The following is a 23,779-nucleotide window of genomic DNA, read 5'->3' as shown; positions in this document are numbered from 1 at the left end:
CTTACTCTATGTTGTACTATACTTTCTGAAGTAGAATGCTCTTCTTGATAGGTTTCTCATCACAAAGCTCTGTTGAATCTTGTTGAGTCTTTTAATAGTAATTTTGTTCCACTCCTCCCCTCACCCCCACAAAGTAGAAATAAATAAGCTAGGACTACATTGAACCAATTCTTACCAGTTTGAGGCCTGGTACTAGGTCCTGAGTTGCTTCATGCTGATACCCAGTACAAAGAAATATTACTTGTTTAATACTGCAGGCTTACTTGTTACATAATCCAGATTCAAAGGGTTAAGGAAAAAGACAATTTTAACAAGGTTTTATCACAATTACAATTCAACGACTGTATTAAACAATTAAAGTGCACTGGATCTGTATACATCTGATTGCATCAATGTTGTACAGGAATACCAAAAGAGAAACTAAAAAAGCAGGTCAAACGCGTTTCGACACAGAGGTATCTTCTTCAGTGTTTGACCTGCTTTTTTAATTTCTCTTTTGGTATTCTTGTACAACATTGATACAATCAGATGTATACAATAGATGCCAGAGCACTTTAATAGTTTAATACAGTCGTTGAATTGTATTTATGTGATAAAACCTTGTTAAAATTGTCTTTTTCCTTAACCCTTTGAATCTGGATAGTTGTACATTTTGTTAAGGACAACACCCTTTCTTTTTACACTGTACACCTTGGAAAGGAAAGGAACCTCTCGTGCAAGCACTGAGTCATTACTGACTCTTGGAGGGACGCCAGCTTTCGCTGACGTTTTCTTGGCAGGCCTTTTAGCGGGGTGGTTTGCCGTTGCCTTCCCCAGCCGTTATTCCCTTTCCCCCAGCTAACTGGGTACTCATTTTACCGACCTCGGGAGGATGGAAGGCTGAGTCAACCCGAGCCGGCTGTCTGAAACCAGCTTCCGCTGGGATCAAACTCAGGCCGTGGGGAGTTTCAGCTGCAGAAACTGCTGCTTTACCGCTCTGTGCCACACGAGGCTCACTGTGCACCTTACTTGTTACATAAACCTAATTCTAGGCATGTTTACAGAGAAGTACTATTGCAGTCAAGGGGTGAGTTCCAAGTATGCATGCTTAGGGCTGCTGTACACATCAGCACACCAAGGGCCATGTGCAGAGTTCCACTTGTTCATGCCGGCCTTGGGACCATCCATGAATATGATATTTATGAAGGAGGAGGAGGAGGAATGTGAAAAAGGAAGGATATTTTATCAGGCAAGAGGGGAGGTCTCTATTCATGCGACCTCCCCACCTTCTATCCTGCCACAGCTGTGCTCCCTCCATAAGCCCCTTATACATGCACAGAAATATTTCAGATACATTGTCCCAGTGCTCTTTGACTCAGCCTTGGATTTTTTTAAAAAAATGTGTGAAGAACAGATTTTATTTTACTGTTTTTAAAATACTGCTTTGACGCAGCCTCTAATCTGGCCATATGACACTTTATCTATTCCATACAAGTGTTCAAAGTGTTACATTTGAATGTAAATGAGTAATGAGGTATTAATCTCACTGAGATCAACGCCTCTGCAATTTCTGACTAAATATAAATCAGTTCACACAACGATAAAATAATTTGCGAAACAATATTTCTCGTTTAAGTTTAAGGAGTCGTCTTGCTGCAATTTATTTTGCCAACCACCCATTTCATTTATAATTACTTCTTTCAACAGAGAAAGGGGTGTGGTAGATGCTTAATTATTTATTTACAACATTTCTAATTATTCAAATTTCTTCTGAAAGAGGTAGAAGATAACTTCTTAATACCATAGCTGTCTTACAGTGCAAATGCATATTAACATGAAAATAACTATACCTAGATATTCTTACAGTTAAAAATCACAACTTCTGAGACATTTTAGAAGTCTGTAAACAAGCAATTAATGACCCAATCATCAAAATCAATGTGATTTAAATCCACACAATACGTTCAGGACTGAGGTGTCAGTATAACTATTACTACTTTAACTGTGGAAAAGTCCACGCAATATTCAACAATACTGAAAATGGTTTAACTGAAAAAAATAGTTCAGTGTACTGGCCCACCATTTCCCATCTCTTCTTCAATATGGTGTTCACTTTTTCCCCATTTCTAAGATGGGGCCTTATTTCTTTGTAGCATAAACATATTCCTTGGGTGAACATGGGCTACTATGCATCACCTTTGACCATGTTGCAAAAACACATTGGGAGAGAAAGCACTCTTCAAACTGAGGGTATCTCCACTCGATGAGTGACGGGATGCTGCCTTTTCACCAATCAACACGGTCTCTGCTTCTTTGATTTCCATGGCTCTCTTATAGAGCTCAGCCGCTTTCTCAAAATCTCCTCCTTCGTAGCTTTGTGAAAAAGAAATGGCAGTTTAACAAAAACAAGACTCAAGAACTAACACCAGCAACAGTCCTCAAAATACAATCCAGATTGTTCATTGCTAAATGCACGAATGAGAATTGGCAATTAGGAGACCCAGAGTCAAATCTAGCCTCCTGAGGGGCCTGCCAAGAGAGGTCTACAGAGGGCCTGGTGACTTCTGGAAGTTCAGTTCAAGGCCCACCACACTCCATCATTTCTTCAACATGGTCATCTTGCAAAACTAGCTGTTGGCCAGGTCACTAGCTGCTGACAAGGATCTTCCTCTAAGCAGGTTAGTTCTTACAGTACTAGTAAATCTGTTTCTGGAATGGAAAACTACCCTGTCCAGATCTAGGCTAGTCTCTCCGATGTGGTAGTTATCTATATGCAGGAACTTTTTTAAAAAAAAAACGCAGGGGTATTCAATCATGTGTTTCTCCACCTATAGTACCGTCCAATTCTTTCATGACAGGTGTTATATGGTTTTTATAGGATAAGCAGTCTAGCTGCTGCATTGTGCACTAGCTGCAACTTCTGAGTTGTCTTCAAGGGCAGCCCCATGTAGAGTGCATTGTAGTAGTCTAATCAGGAAGTTACCAGCACATGAGCTACTGTGGCTAAGTTGTCCCTTGTGAGATTTCACCATGATTCATAGCAATTAATTTAATTGTTCGGACCATTTCCTTTGAAATTAGTCTAGGCCTCTATGACACCCCACCCTGTGATCTACGTAATTACTAATCCCTAGTTCACAAAAATTATACTCTTCATTTTTACAATACAGTTATAGAACATTATTCTCCCCAATTGAAACTTTTTATCAAGTTCCTCGCAAATGGACAAAGGGCAGGAGGTTCAACTTCAATGAAGTTTTATTCATTTATTAACTTGCTTATAGCCTGTCTTTCTACCAAAAAATGGAGCTCAAGACAGCTAACAAAATACAGATTAAAAACAAAACCCTAATTAAAACATGACATTAAACAAATAAATTAACAATAAAAGAAATAAACAGTACCAGCCAATTTAAAGCCCTCTTCATGAACAGGCAAACATATAGGCCAAAAGGCCTGCCTGAATAAAAATGTATTTGCCTGTGGCATAAGGACAACTGAGAGAGGGCCAACCTAGCCTCCCTCAGCAGGGAGTTCCAGCGTTTTCCATGATCTTCAATACAAAGTAGACAGGCCCCCTTTGCTTTGATCCAGTGACATCTTTTTTAATGGGTGTGGGAGGTCTGGTATATGAACATAGGATCACTGCATCTTACATTCACTTTCATGGAGATTGCAGATCTGTTTCTCTCTGCTAAAGTGAATAAGGCAGCCGAAATGCACATTAAAGCTTACACAGTCTTTGAACTAGGTAAGTGACAGCCCCCACATTTAGGTAGGTACATTAATTTAAAATCACCTCAGCACAGCTAAATTCTTTAATGTTTCTCCTACGCGAGGATGCATACGCCCAAAGCTGTCTTCATAAATCTTCAGTGCCCGCTCGTAAAGAGGCAATGCTTCGGAATGTTTTTTCTAGAGGTGGGACATCGAAGGTAATAGAAAAATTACTTGCTGAACAGATGTGACAAGCATTTTTGTTCAAATCGATCTTAAAGATGTGACTGTCCTATGTCCTACTTCCAATTTAAAAATTCTGTTCAAATTCTGTTGAAAACCTTAAAAGTCTGAGCGTAGTGCAAGAAGTTGTAACTATTCCCATGTTTTGGCCAAGGTATGATGAAAATCACAGTGGGGGAATGGGTGCTGCAACTTATGTAAATCAAGCCATACTGTCAAAGCAAAGAATCTTATCAAGCGAGGCCAATACAATATACATTGCAAAAGAGGCTCAGGGTGCAATCCTAACCCACTTACCCAAGAGACTACTTCTAACTAGACATGTATTGGACTGCGCTGTAAGGGTTTGACTACATTACTTTTAATACGTAGCATGCAGCTCAGAAGAAAATGCAGGAACCCACCATCAGTTTAGCAGCACATAGGGAGGTTTAGTCCTTCTTCTCCCCCAAGTCATGAACACCCATTCCAGGACTCTCCCCTCTACTCAGTGCTGCAGTTAGAGTCAGTAAAAAACCCACCTCCCAATGGTATGTCTCCCCATGCATTGCAATCCCATTCTGGATGAGGGGGCCCTGCGCTTACTTTTGGGTAATAAAAAAGCACAGACGTAACTACAGGTACAGATTAAAAGTAACATATGTGAAGTTCTGAAGAAGGGAAGCATTGTTTGAACAGGTCTGAATTTGGACCTAGTCCAAAGGAATTTACTGATAAGCAAGAAATATAAATACCAGCCAATTTGGTATTTACTGGGCAGCATTCAAGAGTTCTGTCTCTCCCCCCACTCCACCCCTCCAAAACTGATGGGAGTCACAAGTAACTGGGAAATAGCCAGATATGAACCATGGGCCTCTATCTACCAGGACGTTCTATACAAGCCCACTAAAATAAACAGGAAGTGCACAAGAGCATGGTAGATTAGGCTTGTGCAGGGGGACATCCTAATGAATTGTACATTGTGTTCACTAATGGAATAGAAGACATCAATCATTTGGATTTTCTGCCTCAGGTACTATTATGGCCTGAGTTGAGAAGAGATTCCTGCTGTTTCATATCTTATCCAAATCACAGTGCAAGTGAGAGAAATCCTTCTTCTCCACCAAGTCTCCTCCATATGCTAGAGGAGGTGGGCAAGTGGATGGGGTTTGTGGCAAGCACACAGAGAGGCTGGCCAAAGAGCCAAGCCAATATTTGTTGGCCCCGGCTCATGAGCTTCCTTAAAGATGATTGGAACTTGCTAGCAAGGAAGGACTAGTGCTGGTGGGTTGAGAAAAACCAGCAGCAGCTGCACTCCAAATGCAGCTTCTTCACACTGCACATTGTTAAACTACGGAATTCACTACCACAAGATGTAAATGGCTTTAAGAGGGGGTTGGAAAAATTCCTGGAGAAGGCTATCAATGGCTACTAGTCCTGATAGCTATGTACACCTCCAGTATCAGAGGCTGGGGAACATGGGCGGGAAGGTGCTGTTGCACCATGTTCTGTTTGTGGGTTCCTGGTGGCTGGATGGCCACTGAGTGGACAGAATGCTGGACTGGATGGAACCTTGGTCTGATCCAGCAGGACTCTTCTTGTGTTAGCAGTTTATCCATACTATGTCGTACCTCTATACCGGTTTTCAATTCACCTTAAGACAAGAAGCATTTTAAGCCCTGTTAATTATGGCTGATTTCAATGGGTTTACTTTAAGTACCCCTAAGTCTGGATTCAAACAACGTTTCATATTTAACAACTGTAACAATTTTGCACTTTAATCTATTTTCTGATAGGCTACTCCACATTCAGCTATAGGGTAGATTGTGCACATCACACATCTAACGACCTTGCTACCTTACGTTAAAAAAAAGTGTAAAAGGAAGGGGAAACGTACCATTTGACAATAAAGAACGGCCAGGTTTACCAAAGCAGTAGCCACACTTGGATGCTTTGGACCAAAGGATTTCTGCCTGATTTCCACAGCCAACTCATACAGAGGTACAGCTTTGTCAAGCTTTCCCTAGGAAACAAAGCAAATATGAACTTCCCTGAAATGTTCGTACAGTGCTACTATTGTCACTATTTACAAGGCTGTGTATAACTCAGGGCTGAAATCATCATCATCAACAACATCATCAAAATTCTGGATAAAGAAAAGCTGAATCCTGCAGCATGACCAATCTATTCAACTTTCCATATATTTGGGATAATTTATTCTGCTTCTACTAGTCATCGGAAAAGACAAGGAACTGTCTGTCGCTTTTGAAATGGTTAACAGAGTTCTCCCAACTGCACCCAAGCATGGAATTCCTTCTGCTGAAGATCTGCCAAATCCTGTCTTAGAGTTTATAATCCATTCAGGCATTCAATGAAGACTTTCTTTTTCAGCAAGCTTTTACGCTTTGAATCGCTGGTGTCATATTTTTATTTTTCCTACTAGATGTTTGCTGGTTTGTTGTAGATATTACGTTAATGTATTATTGTTGTCTTTTACTGTTCTCCACCTTGAGTTTTTTAAATTGAAAACCAGATTATAAATGCTTTATCTAGAATAAAGTCTTGCCTCCTAATGGGTTGATCTCCTAATTCATCGTTCCCTATCCCACACCAAAAAACGAAAGGATGAATAACAGACCGGGGAATGGTTGCGTTGAGAGTGGAAGGGTGGGTCCAGTGCACAGCCGTGGGGGGATGTTGGGGGCAACACCCCAGCTGCCTACGCACTTTGCACCCTCACTTGTTCAAGTTGAATAGAGTTCAGGCTGAACAGAGCTCATGTGGGATATTTCAAGTGGCTTCTCACCTGGCAGCAATATGTCAGCGTTGAAGTGTAGGGCCATGGCTCACAAGCAAACCTAGCAGTACTTCCCCATCGGCACTTGCAGGTAGAGTTGAGCTTTAATTTGGCATTTGTCACTATTTGGTCCGGAAAGAGCAAATGGCATTTCCGCTATTATTTCCACCATGGTCTCAAGGACCATCTTAAAAGTGCACTGCAAACGTCAGGTGTGTTTTTGGTTTTTTTCAAATCCCAACTGTGCAAGAGGAGCTTCTAACACTTAAAACCAACAATGCTAAATTCACACATGCATTGCATGCTGTTACCAATTTCTTGTAGAGCACAGCAAGGTGTTTCACAGTGTAAGCCAAAGAAGGGTGATCCGGTGCTAATGCTCTCCTTCTGATGTTCAGTGCCCTTCCGTACAGCTCCTCGGCCTTGTTGTAGTTCTTCTTCTCATTGTTGAGGGCTGCTAGGTTGTTCAAAGACTGGGCGCAATCCGGGTGGTCGGGCCCAAGAACCCGTTCTCTCATTTCCAGGGAACGTTTCAGAAATAGCTCTGCTGTCCTATAAGCAAGTTCATACAGCAATATATTATCAGGGTGTTTTGCCATAGCCGTTCAAGGGTGCTGCCGACACTTAAAAGTGTTGGCAAAACTATTTTAATGGAAGCATTCATCTGCTATGGCAAGACTCAGGTACAAAAGGGGAGGGGGGAAGCATCCAAATTAGTCCCATGAATACAAGAGAAGCCTCTCAGGATGCCGGAACAAAGATTTTGTATTTTAAAGCCCTCTTCAGGAGGCTGTAAGTACAGGACACCACATTACTAGGTTTTTTTTAGCATTGAAAAACATGTAGAACATTGCAGATAGGCCTGTGCTTGCTCACTTATAAAAAAAGTCTGTAGAAATTCTTATAATAACTATCTCCTACTAAAATTCACTGGCCACTGAGAGAAGTGTTCAGAAAGTCTTGGGAACACCTGAAAAAAACTTCTCAAAAAACCTTCTCTAATAGAGTAGAAACTACAGCCTTCTGAACACTATTCCGAGTCACCAGTAACTGCTAGGTTTTATTTTGGCTTTGATTTCATACTGCAGCTTTAATCTTTTAAATCCTATTTTATTGTACGGCATTTTACAGTTTTAATTGGCGTGAACTGCTCAGAGGCAGCTATTGGGCGATAGAGAAATGTAATAAATAAATAATAAATAAATACGCACTCAAGATTGTTTTGAAGGTAGTAGAGGACTCCGAGTTCATTAAGCGTTCGAGCATTATCGGATGTGTCTTTACCCAAAGTGAGCTCCTCCAGCTGTAGGGCTCGTTGCCGAAGAAGAGCAAATCCATACTAAAGGAGAACAATGAGAAACTTACAGCCTTGGTATTCTAAAGTTTAAGATTTATATTTGTACTCACACGAGAAAACATTATGTGGGTAAGGCCTAAGCTTGTGTGCATGCAGCACCTGGTGAAATTCCCTCTTTGTCACAACAGCTAAAGCTGCAGGAGCCCTGAGAGGCAAGGCAGCTTTAACTGTTGTCATGAAGAGGGAATTTCACCAGGTGCTGCATGCATACAAATGACACCTGCTGAAATTCCCTTTTCTCTACAACTGTTAAAGATACAGGAGCCCTGTCCTCCTTTTCATATGGTCACCCTAATTTAAAATTTATTGCAATTTTCAAATCTAGAAGATGAATGAATCCATATTAACTAGAATGCTCTTCAATTTGGCAACAAGCTTCGTAAGTTTTCTATAATGAAAGTGACACATCTAATGCTTGTGAAAACATGCTTAAAACAGCGAGAACCACAAAATGAAGTAGTATGTATTTACCAGGCTGCCTTTCCGCCTTGCAGCTTTTTGTTGAATTTTGAAGGATTTTTTCCTTAGATGTTCAGCTTGTTCATATCTAAAATGAATGGTACAGATTCGATTAAAAACACGGCTAGGTGATCAACAGGAGTATATAACCCTTCTGTCCCACCATGCTAGTGGGAAATCTTGGTTTCTCATGCAGCAATTTTATGGGAAATTATTGACAGGAGTGGTTCCAGTAATGGGTTACATATTGTGGTGGTGGTGGTGGTGGGGACATACAGTAGATCATGCCTGTACACCATTGCATGTAGAAAGTCACCAGTAAACTGGGTTTCTGTACAATCAAATGTACAATTTTTCCAGATTTCTGCTTCTGTTCCACTCTTGTTTAGGATCACAGAAACTGGGTTTAATGCTGAGATTGTATTTGACTTCTTATGCCCTCTAGCACATGGGTGCAATTCTACTTCATGTAGGCTGACACTGAGAACATAAATGTTTGAACTGGCCCATTGGTGGAGGCAAGCACCAGTGAAACCAAATGAAAATAAAAATGTTACTTCAAAATATCCCCAGCTCTGACCCACAAACTGAATGGTGTAGACGACACACAAGCTGGGGCTGCTGCTGGCAATTTAACAGTACTCTTTGCTTCACAACAATCTCCTATCCCACTCTTCCCAAAGCCACAGGATACATTTAAAATAATTTCAAATGCCAGCTATTACAAACGTACACAATTTCCCACGCCAGTCCATTTAAAGTGGGGAGAGACCCGGCCACGTTTGCACAGCCAGGCTTTCTGAGAATCTCAGCTTATCATTCACAAGCAGCATGCTGTGCCTCTTCCCACCAGTGGGAGAAGTTAAATCAACCAGGAACTCACCAGGAAAGGTTTGTTTAGCTTTATGTCGAAATGGGGATTCCTGGCTTGTCAGTCCTTTAACAAGCTAGTCTGAAGCCATAGTCTGTTCTTGGAAGCGATAAGCCAGGAACCCTCGTTTGGACATAATGCTAAACAAGTGGTTAAACAAACCTGTGGATGACGTCACCCTCTTCTCAGCCCAAGAACTCCAACAACTTCTTTCCCAATCCATCTGCCTAATGCACACAAACCCACTGTCTTTGCCTCGCAGATTTCCCCACCCAACCGTTGATGAATTCCACTACCACTCTGAAGCAACACCCTTGCTAAAATGAGAAGCTGTTTCTCCTTACTTGTTCTGTTTCTGGTACAACGTTGCGAGTGCATCCAGTTCACGAGCAACCCTGACGTGTTCAGTCCCGTAAGCATTTTCAGAGATTTCAAGAGCCTGCTTATACAACTGTTCGGCATTGCCAAACTTCTTCCATTGCACATAAACGCCTGCTAACTGGTGAAGGGACTGGGCTACTCTGGGATGATCTGGATCGAGCGCCGTCTCTCGAATCTCCAGGGAACGCTGCAGAGGAGCAATGGCCTAGGAAGGAAGGTGCGAGAGAGTCTCCATTGAAAGATATTGCCGGAAACCTATGCCTGCAACTCTGAAAAGAAGGTACTTGGCCAGGTGGATTGACTGTGGGTTTGGCTCCACCTAATATAGCTCCATACAGTGAAGACAACCACACTTTCATCCAGAACTTTTAAATATGTTGTCTGGGCCTCTTGTTTTTTAAAACTTGTGTTTGAACTCTAGGATTGCTGTGAGATTTCTTAGAAGGCTATGATCAGAAGGGAAAGAGAGCTCAGAGAGCAGAGAGCAGGTTTCTCCTGGGGAGTTGGGAAGATGGAGAAGGAACTGAAGGTAGAGCTAGAGGACCCCGTATGCTACAAACATCACTTATCACGTGATCCCTGCCTTTCCTAGGCGGTCAAACGGAGGTAACCTATTCCTTGGATGCCTTCTCAAACCTAAGAGAGAATGTTTTAAAGATGTCCAGGCTGTCCAGAAAACTTTGTTATTAGGCAGCATAAATAAAATAATAATAATAAATAAAACAAACCACAAGGACAAAAATACAAACCTTTGCACACACCACATACATACTTTCAAACCATGCTCCATATGAACGTAAGAAATGTTAGCGACTTAAAAAATAAAAAAATGAAAACTCAAGTTCCCCAGGAAGCGGATTCTTCACAAGAAGCCTCCCAGTGCAGGACATGGCGATCTGCGCATGCCCTTTGCCCTGCGGATGCACTCACCTGACTGAGGAGACCCAGGTCTTTAAGAAAGCGTCCCAGAGTCTCATAAAGATCAGCCAGAGAAATCATGCTTTCTTCTCTCTCACAGCTTTTCTCATATAGTTTCAAAGAGCTAAAATATTCTGCTGCCATGGAGCCCTTGTCTTTGCCAAGAAGCTGCCAGTAGCTCAGTAGTTCTGCAAAATGGCCCCTGTAAGCAATAAAGGGATGAAAAGTTCCAAGTTGCAGTGCAATTTTTGAAATACTCATTTTATAAAGGTTCTGGAACACAGAGGTTTATCAGGCACCTCTATAAAAACACACATATATGCTTGTCACATCGTTACAGGAACAACCGCGATAGTTCATATGCATTTATGGGGCTCTAGAACGAGCAGTGCATTACTAGTCTTGTAAATAAGCTCACAAACATTACTAGCTTGCAATAAAGTTTAGTAGGCTGCCATTTCCATGCTGGCTGCAGAGGAAGAGAAACACCCTCCTCCAAATCCAGCATGGAAATGCAGACTGCTAGCTTTTTAGCTGGCAAGGAGGAGGAGGAGGAGGAGGAGGAGGAGGAAGAGGAGGAGGAGGAGTCTTCTACCAAGCTATCTGGCAGAGGAGGGATGGAGCAATCAGTCTTTCCCCCACCAGCCTGCTTGGTTTCAGTGCTGGCTGCAGAGGGAGAGGCTTTCCTTGCTATGCAGCTAGCACAGAAACCAAGCAGACTGGCTACATGGAATTCCCAATTACTTATGGCTAGATGGCAAGGCTGCACTACTACCCCATTGAACAATCAAGCTCCCAACAACGGTATCAAATCAAAACATCCTCCTGGTGTCTAGTGAAGCACTAGGATCTTTAAAAGGAAAATCAGAAGACCCTCGTCCCCCTACTGTGTATGTCTACACAAACTTTCACAAGTCTTCCCAGACTCTCTGGATGCTTCTGAACTCACATAAAAAGAGTTGTGTTTTTTAATAATTAGAATTATAAACATATAGGGATCTATCTAGCTCAGGATCATTCACTCCTGTTGGCAACAGCTCTCTAAGGTCTTAGGCAGACCTTTACTTTTTAAAAAACTGCAGGGGCCAGAGACTGAATGTGGCACCTTGTGTGAACTGTGGCCCTTACCCTAATTGACCAAGGGATGAAGGGCCTGAGACATTGGGGTTGATGAAGCAGGCAGAGCCAAGACAAAGGCAAAAAACTCCTTAGCTCTGTCCTCCCAATTGTGAATAGCACAAGCTTTAGCAAAACCCTTCCACTTCTATGCACTTTAGCTACTCAGAGTGCTTCTAGACTCTCAATGCTACCAATCCATAAGCATTGTGCTGCCATTGTATCTTTCCCTCCTTAACAGATTTTATTTATTTATTTATGGCATTTGTATACTGTTGAATAAAAAACCCTCAGCAGTTCACAATTTAAAATTTTTCTGCAGTATGAAAAAAAAAAGATGGAAGAAGTGGTTGGGAAAACACGGGACGGTTACAAATGGACAGTGACGGCATGTGGACCCCCTGTAAAATTCCATGAATGAGGCAGGGTGGTTGCATGATAAAAGCACCCTCACTCCGAGACACAGAAGAAGGGGTTATCATTTGCATGCTGATTTAGGAATCTGAAAACAAAGACATCTTTCAAGTGTTTTTCTTACCTTTTATAAAGATTCTGGGACACAAAGAGATTCAGCAGGCACTTGTGCAACTTCTGCTTGTCACCTTGTTGCTGGAACAACCAGGGGAGTTCATCTGCACTCCGCCAAGTCACTCTCTCTTCACTGATGTGCGGGGAGAGGAGTGAGAAAAATGCAGGGGGTGTATGAAAATCAAAATCAACTTCTTTACAGCTAAACTCATGGGACTTGATTTTCAAAATCACTGATTTCATCATCATTATTATTATTATTATTTAAAAACTGTTGTTATATCCTGCCTTTCTATGTGTAGCAACCAAAGTGGCTAACAACAATGACATACATACATCAAAACAGATATGATCTAGAACTGTATGATAAAAAAAAAGAATAGATAAAACCAAATCAAGAATCCAAAACAGACAATGCAGTTAAAGCACCATCGAAGACTATACAGATTAAGCAGGAAAGGAGGTCCCACTGCAGCTCTCTTGCCTGGGGACCACAGAAGTCTGGAATTACCCCTGAAATAATGGCTTGCCTAAGATACCCCCAGTGCAGGGATGGGGAACTTCTTCAGTCCGGGGGCTTAATTCAATTTCAGAGAAGCTCTCATAGGCGACATTACAGTACCAAGCAGAAGCAAAGGCAAAGGGGGCAGGGACAAAAAAATAACACACACACACAGAGAGAGAGAAAGAGAGCGAGAGAGAGAGAGCATACTGCAGCTTAAAAGTTCTTACTGCCGGTAACTAAAGCCTTTGCGAAGGCATTTCAACTTTTTAGGATGGGGAAAAATACACAAACACTAGGAAAACACCAAAGATTGGGGGGGGGAGTGGACGTGGCCAAGAAAAAAGTGGGTGAAAATATGGGGAACCCTGGAGGGATGGAGCGGGACCCTGGAAAGGCAAGCTTTGGCTGCTGGGCCAGAGGTTCCTCATCCCTGGCTTAGTGAATTAATCGCAAAAGTGAGATTTGAAAAGTGGACTTCCTGATTTACACCTCAGTGACTTAACCACTACGCTATAATTTATAGGAAGTATGGCCCCATTCAAAGGGCACCTTAAACCACAGCTTTAACCACAGTGGTTAAGCCAGAAAGCTGGGCAGTATTCAGAAGACATCTTAAACCATGGCTTTAACCACAGTGAATAATGTAAAAATCCTTATTCTCTGGGTTTAAGGCCATGGATTAAGATGTCTTCTGAACATGGCCTGGCTTTCTGGCTTAATCACCATGGTTAAAGCCGTGGTTTAAGGTGTCTTCTGAACGTGGCCTTCATCTCATCCCCTGAAAAGTTTACCTTAGTTGCCTGGTGAAGTATTCTATCAGTTTTTCTCTGTAAGTAGCAAAAGCATTCTGATCTCTTTCCATGTATTCCAGCTTCACTGTTTCCCAAGCCTGAAAAAGGACATTGTTGCATTTTGTAAATCAGGGATAGGTAGCGATGGGCAATCATACAATGTTCAAGTTTGTTGAGGTTCTTCATATTCTTCTGCAATGCTCATTTTGTTTCACTTGTGACACTGAATGCGAGTGTCTCTCCCAGCCCATGACTGAGAAAAATGTGCATTTTCAACTGGGGAAAATTTGCATTTTTACAAATGCAATTTTTCCAAACCAAAAATGCGCATTTTCCCCTTAAAGGCTAAACTGTAAAAATATAAATCGGGGGGGAGGGGATTTGCACAAATGCACATTTTCGGAAGGGTGCATTTGTGCAAGGGCAAACGAGAACACTTGTTCTGGAAATTACAAACATTTCTCAAGGACTGTGTTCCTGCTTGTGTTCGCATTTCAGGTTGCAAATGTGACATGTTCGCAAGAGCCAGTGTGGTGTAGTGGCTAAAGTGTTGGACTGGGAGTTGAGAGATCCAGGTTCTAGTCCCCACTCAGCCATGGAAGCTCACTAGGTGACTCTGGGACAGTCACAGATTTTCAGCCCAACCTACCTCTCAGGGCTGTTGTAAGGATAAAATGGAGAGGAGGAGGATTATGTTTGCCACCTTGGGTTCCTTGGAGTAAAAATGGGGGGATATAAATGTAATCAATCCAGATTTGCCAATGGAAACAAAATTCTCATATACCCCTAGGGATAGGCCACCTGATATTTGGACTACAACTACCATCAGCCCCATCCAACATAGCCAATGGTCAGGGAAATCACTAAAGATTGGTGGTTGGCCTGGACTGGAGAAAGGGTGTGTGGCCACCTGGGGAATCCTGGAGAGATGGATGGGGATCAAAACACGAAATTCTACCTGGAGGTGTCGAAACTTTAACAAGCCACAGCCATATGTCAAAAAGCACATCTTGTGCAGAGTGTAAACTAAGGAGGCCAGCACTTCCCAAGACAATTCAGGACAGAGTTCCATCAGTTCTGATTCACTGACTCCGTTGTGGCTAACACTGATGAGGCAGAGAATCTATAGAGCAAACATATGAAACATTTAAACAAATTTACCATCATCCAGTGCATGTGGCCATCAAGAGAAATACTACAAAATAACAGCAGCAGCATCAACAACAACACATGCTACAGGGTCAAACTACAGGTGATATGTAGTTATGAGAGTCTTTCCCCCAATGGGTTCACTGCTCGAGGAAGACATATCTGAAAGAGGCTGGAGCATCAAATCTTACATGTACTCCCACAATTCTTCTTTTTCCTGACAGGTTCCCTCTCTCTCCATAAAAAGTCCCCCACAAAAGGTCTTATAATGGGTTCACTCCAGATTTAGTTATACTTAAAGAAGATCCATTGAAATCAATGGGACTTAAGTTAGTTGACACTTACTTATCCCACTGAAATCACCACAGTAGCCTAAAAAGTCCAAATTTAGCTTTAAGCGGAAGTTTTAAAGCTAAATTCGACCTTTTTAGGCCACAATTGCTATCTGCTGCCACCAAAATTTGGCAGCACGTGGTGGTAGCGGTGGGAGTACAGCTCCAGGGGATCCCATCCCGGCCATTTTAAAGTATGTTCCTGCAAGCATTGAAACGGTTAAGAGGTTGGTAATCGCCAAGCCAACTAAACTTTAATGTAAATTGAATTACACTAAAAGTGCATTTGATCATTGACTTTGAAATTCTGAAACATGTTTGTTACTTTTAGAGGGGGAAACTGCAGACCCTGGCCTGTTGTTACCATCATGTAAAGCGGTTAATTCTGTTTTGTTGAAGCACTGTACAAATAAGATACTAAATTATAAAATTATGTCGCTCTGCATGTTTTCATGCCTTGTATATGTGCTTCCATGTGGGAAGGTCTATGAAGTTACACATAGCGCATCACTTTGTATTCCTTCTGGCACCTCCAACAACAACATTGTTGTTCCAGGAAGCCTCCCCTTAATGACCAGCCACGGTTTATTTTGCAGTTTGTTTTTTAAAAAAATCTATTTTTAAAGTGTTTTTATTCTGTTTTATTCTATTTTATCTGTTCACCGCTCCAAAACTTGGAATGGGGAGTGGTATATAAATATTGCAAATAAATAAATAAATATGGTAACCTTTACCCTCTGTGTAACAGCATGCGGTATACCTGCTATAACAGCCCTACACGTGAAGAAACTGTTTCTGGATTTGGGGCCATGAGCTTATTAGCATTGCAACACCCTGTACTTTTATTTTATTATTTTTATTTTTATTTTATTTTTTACATTTTTATACTGCCCAATAGCCGAAGCTCTCTGGGTGGTTCACAAAAATTAAAACCATGAAGAGCATAAAAACTAGTACAAGACTGTACTAATGGGGGTGGGGAACCATATCTATGAAATTATACACACTTCTTAAAAAAAGAAAAAAAAAGGAAGAAGTTATACTAGACTTGTGTACTTGCCTCTTTCATGATGCCTTTGTCTTTATCACTCTTCAAGGATTCTTCAACTGATCTCAGAACTAGCTTGTACAGTGACACCGTATCTTGGCACTGGAAACAATTCTGAAGGATTACATCAATATTTTCTGCACTTCTGGCACTGGAGTCAGGTGGGGGGACACAGAGAAGGATGTAAAACACATAGTGAATTTGAAATTTCACCTGGAGCTCAGTGCTTACAATTACTATGGATAACAACTATTGTCATGAACTTCCGCAATTGCTACACACTTGTATAATTACAGCCCAAATTTTAACACTCAAAAACATCTGCTGATGTGTACTAGATTGTGTTATTAGGGGAGAAAAGGAGAAAAAATGGGGAAAGGGAGTCAAAAACATGGCCTGCTTTTGGGTAAACTGTCAGATATGTTTATCCCCCCCCCAAAAAAAACATTGGTCTTAACGTTTAGGCAGCAAAGCATCGAGCACAAAAACAATGTACAAAATAAAGAGACGGTTGAAATAAAACAGAATTAAAGCTACTAATAGAAAAATGCCCAAAGCAAGGTAAGTATTCATTGAGCTCAATCTGAGCAAGTCCCAATGTAAGCATAATTAAAAAAAACAGTTCATAAATTTCTGTGGGGCGAATGTTTTGCACCATGATCCTATGAGCCTTGTTCTGGACACTTGTTAAGTGTTACAATTGCTGTACCAGCATCAAGTCATAGCATCTGGGGATGTACTGGCATCACTGCCACGTTCTTGATCTAGATTGTTAGGCTGTGAGCAGCCTCTATCACTCGAGACCACACAGTGGTGTCAAGCAAACTTGCTGCCGAGTCCATAAGGGAAAGAGCAGAGGCTGAAGTAGGGACTAAGAAATGCTGAGTGTTATCAGACGAGTGTTTTATTGCACGCTCGCTACTGCCCACTTACGGATGTGTGTGCCTCCTTTAGAGGACGTCCACCTCCCATGCGCCTCCTGCTCTTTCTGCTTGTTTTTCCGTAGCAAAATAGACCCCTTTTAATCTGTCTTTTTTTTTTAACGGAATGTGCTGGCATTTCCTGCTGTGTGCAGGAAATGCAGAGCAATATAAATGGCCCCTGGATGGGCCATGTGATCGTTGCTGCTTCCTCTTTCTTTTCCCATGTAAAAAGACTGTCACTATTGTGGGACAGCAGCAGGAGGCTGTAGCGGCAGTAGGGAAACACGAAAATCCACCCCTCTGATGATGCTCACTGTTTCTGATGCCAATGTTTATAGACACAGTGGCCCATTTTACACATAACACTAAACAATTGTTGAACAAGCAGAAGTGAACTTCAGTCTCATGTTATATTGTTACTTCTGAACTGGGAAAACCTTGGTTTATTTAAACTACAATTTGTTAACAAGCCAGAATCATGAGAGTTTGATCCTGGCTTGTTTCAACAAACCATAGTTTAGACTAACTAGAATTCCATCCAGTTCAGATATAATAATAAACTCTGGCTAGTTTAAAACAGGAAGCAGATGCTTCCAATCTCTTCCTCACAGCTGCATTGGGGGAGAAGGGAAGATTTGTTCACACACTGGTGCAACATCATGTCCAAATTGGGCCATTGTGAAATCCAGTTCCTATTATAGGCAATGACAAAACTACCACTGAATTTAGTGGATCTGGATCCCATCACATTTTTATATTTTTAATCCATAATAATTATTTGTCAACAAAACACATGCAACGCACTATCATTTCCGTATTCTTTCAACTTACCCAGCTAGCATTCTGCCCCAAAGAGTGACATAAAGGGCACTGCAAGTTGTAGTAGAATTACTGTGCTTCTCAAGCTTTTTCTCCTAGAGGAGGTTTAGAAACAAATACACACACATGTAAAATTTAAACTTTCTATGAAGAATTGAAATATTGTGCAGAGATATACAGACTTAAGTAGACCACAAAAACCCACAACAACACAGCATAACTAACTTACAGACTATGTTCCAGATAGTGCAATGTATAGGAAGGATGACTTCTTTCAAAATATGCATTTTTAAAAGGAAGCAATATAAGCATATTTCTAGAACAAGTGCCATTACTCTAGAAGAGCGGAAGTTAACGATCCTCATATACATTCAGCTCTTTTTACAATACAGTAAGAGTTATATCAAAGATTTACTTGTTTCTCTTACGAGGTACTCATGGCTACATGATGCATTACTTATTGATACTGTATGTACAAAAGTTGTAAACCTGCTTTAACAGAAGTGGTTCTCAGATGCTATGCAATTCACGTGCTACTTTCTTTGCTGTGGTAGCAAGCTCCTTCTAGATAAACTCCATCTTTCAAGAATGTAGTAGTTCAGTTCAGACATCCAATCAAACCATGGTTTGCATAAATTATAGTTTAGAATATAAACCATGGTTTCAGCTTTTAAACATACAGGCAAACCATGATTCAGAGTGACTTGTCTACTTTTGTTTTCCATCAGCTAAATAACCATAGTTCTGTATTGCAGAGGCTTCCCAAGGTAGAGCAACAGCCATAACTATGGTTTGCCAATTCAAGACACTGCACCAACCATAGTACAAACCACAGTTTGAAAACCCAATTGGAACTATAGTTTCTGATTTTGGTTTGCTGTCTGATCACAAACCATGGTCTGCCAATTCAGTTGTGCAAAACCACAGTTAAGCTTTCTTTAGTTTGGTATGATGTCTGAATTGTGCCACTGTTAATAACAGGATGTAGCTAATGGATAATTAGATTACCGAAATTCTCTCTTCCCAATTATGTAACCAGAACTTTAAAAATGGAAGACTATGAGTACAATCCAGAGAAGAGATAGACTTACCAACTCACATTAAAATCAATGAGACACGCAAATGACCTGTTAATTCAAATGGGATTTTACCCATGATGGATTGTGTCCCTTGAATGTATTTTAGCCTCACTGATTTATTAATATTCAACAAAACAGCATTTTGCTTAATTTAAAAAACAAACAGTTACATGTGAAGAGATTCTAGAGTTTTATTTTTCAGACTTTCACTATGACAGAGTTTGAAAACTACCAGTCTAAATTATTCACACAGTTATATATCAGGAATACCTGTTCTTTAGTCAGTTTCAGGTCTACACAGTTGCATTCTTCATTAATAAGAGATTTCACATCCTTGGCATTTAATGGATCAAGATGAAGGGTCGGCCACAACCTTTCAGTGAGAGAGCAGAGAATTACTTTCCTAGCTGGTAATAAAGGATGTGTAAAGAACAGATTGAAATACAAGATCAGATTTTGATTTTGATTTTAAAAAAGAAAAATCTAATGCAGACCTTTGAAGCCTATACTCCTGTACTCTGAACAACAAGATCATTTTAATCAATAGAATTTCACTTTATCAAAGAACGGCAATTCTCTACATACATGTGTCCATGCTTAAGGCACAATATACCATGCAGGAGGTGGAGAAGGTCGTTTCTGTCAGCTCAGTTGATCCAGCATAAATCTGGATCCAACAAATGGTTGAGTGTGCATTTGCCCACTGCCACTGCAGTCCTTGCAGCTACCTTGAAAGGTTAAAAGAGAAAAAAAGACCAGCAGTGTAGCTGTTCCCTCTTCCTGGTATTGATTTGTACCTTGGAAAGCTCCAGTAGGTTGGTTCTGACTGAAACCTGGAGCGGATTCAACACCCCACCGATATCGGAGCCAGCCAGCCACCCCCACCCCCGAATTTGAGAAAGGGAAGTTCCCAAATCAAAAGAATTCTATGCACACTTTCCTGAGAATAAGCCCCACTGAAGACAGAGAGACTGACTTTTGTGCAAATGTGGAAGGGATAATGTCGGAGGTTGACTAAAGGAAAGCTTTCAATTCCTGGGACTCTTCTACTAACACTTTAGTAGAAGGTTGCTTGTTTGAATGCAATTCCATGTTGCAATCTTTTAGCAGAGTAAGGAAGAATTCTGACCCAGCCTTCCGGCCTTGGAGAGAGCTTTACAAATGCAAGGTGTTTTTTGACATGAGAAAAGCAAGTGAACACATGATCCCTCACCTGCATTTGGAAACGGTATAGCCCCAGGACCAGCCTTTTCTGAATTACCTCCTAGGCCTTTTCAGGTCAGTCTATCCCCTGCCCACCCCACACAGATTGCTGGAAAAGGCAACATGAGAGAGCAGCCAATGGGATTGCTCTGTGTCTGCTAGTTCCACTGCACTCGTGGGACCCACCGCTTGTGCAAATGGGATTCACACTTCTAAAAAATAATCCCAGAAACAAACAGGAACGCTCATTTCTAGATTGGGACAGGTTGGCAGAGATGCCTTCTGCATGCTCCACTGACCTGATCCATTGCAGAAACGCTCATTTCAGATTATTTTTAGAACCGTAAAAGACCCATTGAATAAGCAGCGGGTCTTGTGAGCACACAGGCGCAATGGGATACTTCCCTTAGTTCACCCCACACATCTTTCTTCTCCCATCCTGATTCTTAGAGAATCATACATTATGTTACTGTCAGTTTTAGGACGCCACCTGAACAATATAAACTCAGATTACTTTACAGCATCTCCAAATTAAACGTACCTCCATGCTTGTGGACAAGTTTCAACATTCACAGATACTACCACCCTTACATTCACTGGCAGGGGATCAATCAGCCACTTCATATGTCTTTCAGCTTGCTGAGGAACAACAGTTTAATTCAAAATTCAGAATCTATCAACATGCCAAAGATGCAAGCATTACTGTATTAACCCACATTTCACCCCACTGAAAGACAGTCTTCACATCTCAGATGTTTCTCTTTCAGCTGCATGGCTATCCTGTAGCCTCCCACAACAAAAGACACAGACATGAAGCATACATCTTTCCTTTCCTCAACAAAATGCCTAGGTACTTGGGGCCCCTGGGAGTGCAGCTAATATATTGGATACAGATTTACACTGGATCAACTGAGTTGATGGAAGTGGACTTCAGCACCCCCTCCTTCCCATAGCAGTCCTTCCAGCACTCAGAAAATGCCACACAAAGACGCAACAGACCCTGCTATGTGGGGAGGGGAAGAACCCCCAAATCAGGCAGAGGCATCTTCTGTGAGCAGAGCCTTTGCTCTCACTGAAGGTAGATACTGGACCCAACGCAACATCTACAGGAAGCTTTTCCTGACCAATCTACATAATGAGCCACAGGAAGCGATGTAGTCTCCCAGTCCCATTCATAGTTCCCCATATACATTTTTCTGGTTGCAATCCATTCTCTCCACCTGTAAAGTTAGAAGAAAAGCCTCAACTGAGCTTAGAGGCACCTCACTGCCTGTTTTATAAAATGTACAGCCCTTTGTACATAACTGGTGTTTAATAAGCATTATTCTATAGAAATGAAAAGGCTGGACAATAAAATAAATAGCAAATCATCTATGCCATTCTAAATCCATTTTTCAATAACAAAAGAGACAAGAATATTGCAAACATTACCTGAATTCTATCAATAGAGTCAATTATTATTATAATACCGCCTTGGTGATGAGCTGAAAGTTTCTCCAGCCAACGAGGAAATTCTTCTAATAGTTTAGCTGGATCCAACGACAAGGGTGAGATTGACCAGGAATGCTGCATAAGCTACAATTTTTTTATAAATATGAGCAAAATGTTTTATCTGAATTCAGATGAAACAGGAAGACAAACAGACATTCACACCCCATTAGATAAAAAGTAAATCTTCTAATCTATGATCCCATGACATTTCCTGTTAATTGCATTTTCATTGTAATGAAAGAACACAACAGTGAATGATAGCATGCTTATGTTAAAATTAGGAAACTAAGGGAGCAATCCTATGCATGTTTAGAAAGAAAGAAAAATCACAGAACTCCCAGTAAGCCCCAGCTAAGATTTCTGCCTAAACATGTGTAGGATTATGCCCTAAAATAATTATTCTCCAAGAAAATAAATAGTTCTTGCCAAGGATGTGTGGAATATGTTTGAATGATAAAAAAAACAAAAACTTTTATGCTACATCAAGGAGCAGAGGGCTAGTTTTATTCTCTTATAAGGAGTGTTCACATTTTGAGAACCGGACACTGATATTTGCACATCTCAGTCCAACAGATCTGCTGCAGATTTTGCTTGCATCATCCTAGTTAGTGGCATCCTATGCAAACTGCTTATGGTGAGAAAAAAGATGATGGCTTTGTGTAGATCCACTTCTTCCAAACAGGGTTGAAACAGAATGCAACATCAGTGTGGATGGGTGGAGTAGATGGCCACTGCCCCACATTTGGGGAAAGTGGTGTCTCTCATTATCACAATATTCTTGATGCCCCATAAAGGCACAAGATGGAAAGGCAAGACACAGAATAATGGGCTCAAGTTACAGGAAGCCAGATCCTGGCTGGACATCAGGAAAAACTTCCTGACTGTTAGAGCAGTATGAAAATGGAACCAATTGCCAAGGGACGTCATGGGCTCTCCCACACTAGAGGCATTCAAGAGGGAGATGGAAAGCAATCTGTCAGGCATGCTTTAATGTGGATTCCTGCATTGAGCAGGGGGTTGGACTCGATGACCTTATAGGCCCCTTTCAACTCTATGATTCTATGATTGAGAGTCCAAAAGTGAAATCAATGCCAACATTAAGAGCTATAGCCTTCTTCTGTTTTCTTTTTCTTTTAAGGATTCATTTATTTATTTTTTAAAAAAGCAACCGTTAACACTGCTGCTTTCCAGAAAGGATTATATATTGTTCCCACGTGGTCTCCCACCCAAGGCCAGAACAGCTTACAAGGCCAGAACTGCATAGCTTCGGTAGAAACTGCATCATGCACCATTCTCTGGATTTATAATTAGGATATTATTTTTTTACAAATGTATCATATGCATCTAAACTAGCCCAGTGGAAGCGCAGTGTGTTGCCAACTGGAAACAAACAAAAAAACATAAATTGAGGGTTGCCTAAAGCCACAAACAGAAGAAATACCACCTGTCTTTTCTTTTCTTGTCCAGATGGCTGGAAATAACTCAAGAAACATATTACTCACAGTATACTCTCTCAGTTTTTTCATTATAAACTTACTGATATTTCTAATAAATATTTTTAAGTATTTCAGAATTATTATTTTTTTGAAAATTTCTGGAATTTAAGGTGGAACATATACTAAATTCAATCGAAGGGTGTGTGGGTGTGTGTGGGTGTGTGTGTGGGTGTATATATATATATATATATATATATATATATATATATATATATATATATGAGGGTTTTATTCATTTACACAGGCATCCACATTCTTAAACATTTGTGCTGATTCGTGGTAAAACAGAGTTACCTTTAAGGTGAGACGCTTGAGGATCAGCGCAGGCTCCGAACTGCTAGATGTAGGTTTCCCAACAAAATGATACAGAATGAGGGTATTTGGCGAATGCTTCTGTTGCAACTGAATCCTAAGAGCAGGGGTGAAAGAAAAGAGGGAGGAGAAGTGTTCCTGTCAACCCACATTTCTTGAATCTGCAGGTGGCTACCAGGAGGAGGGCCTTCTCTGCTGTGGCACCCCGGCTGTGGAATGAGCTCCCTAAGGAGGTTCGCTTGGCACCTACATTATATGCTTTTAGACGCCAGGTGAAGACCTTTTT

General features: G+C 41.1%; 1 protein-coding gene across 2 annotated transcripts in view; it reads right to left on the bottom strand.

Moving 5' to 3' along the window:
- Positions 1-1,552: 1,552 nt before the first annotated feature.
- The window catches only part of NPHP3 (nephrocystin 3), a 37,365-nt gene continuing 15,138 nt past the window's right edge, over positions 1,553-23,779 (bottom strand). For both annotated transcript variants that reach the window (XM_063124581.1, XM_063124589.1), the window contains exons 11-27: positions 23,476-23,590; positions 21,626-21,769; positions 20,736-20,833; positions 19,262-19,364; positions 17,925-18,007; positions 16,183-16,321; positions 14,600-14,764; positions 13,642-13,739; positions 12,356-12,478; positions 10,714-10,903; positions 9,747-9,988; positions 8,544-8,619; positions 7,927-8,054; positions 7,027-7,267; positions 5,816-5,941; positions 3,779-3,894; positions 1,553-2,352 (exon numbers count right to left, since the gene is read on the bottom strand). In XM_063124581.1, the coding sequence (XP_062980651.1) occupies positions 2,172-2,352; positions 3,779-3,894; positions 5,816-5,941; positions 7,027-7,267; positions 7,927-8,054; positions 8,544-8,619; positions 9,747-9,988; positions 10,714-10,903; positions 12,356-12,478; positions 13,642-13,739; positions 14,600-14,764; positions 16,183-16,321; positions 17,925-18,007; positions 19,262-19,364; positions 20,736-20,833; positions 21,626-21,769; positions 23,476-23,590 (2,368 nt within the window). In that variant the 3' untranslated portion in view covers positions 1,553-2,171. The remainder of the gene's footprint in view (positions 2,353-3,778; positions 3,895-5,815; positions 5,942-7,026; positions 7,268-7,926; positions 8,055-8,543; positions 8,620-9,746; positions 9,989-10,713; positions 10,904-12,355; positions 12,479-13,641; positions 13,740-14,599; positions 14,765-16,182; positions 16,322-17,924; positions 18,008-19,261; positions 19,365-20,735; positions 20,834-21,625; positions 21,770-23,475; positions 23,591-23,779) is intronic.

Source organism: Elgaria multicarinata, chromosome 1, assembly GCF_023053635.1.
Source record: "Elgaria multicarinata webbii isolate HBS135686 ecotype San Diego chromosome 1, rElgMul1.1.pri, whole genome shotgun sequence".
NCBI lineage: Eukaryota > Metazoa > Chordata > Lepidosauria > Squamata > Anguidae > Elgaria > Elgaria multicarinata.
The sequence above is the reverse complement of the archived record's forward strand: the minus strand, read 5'-3'. Positions and strand labels throughout refer to the sequence as shown.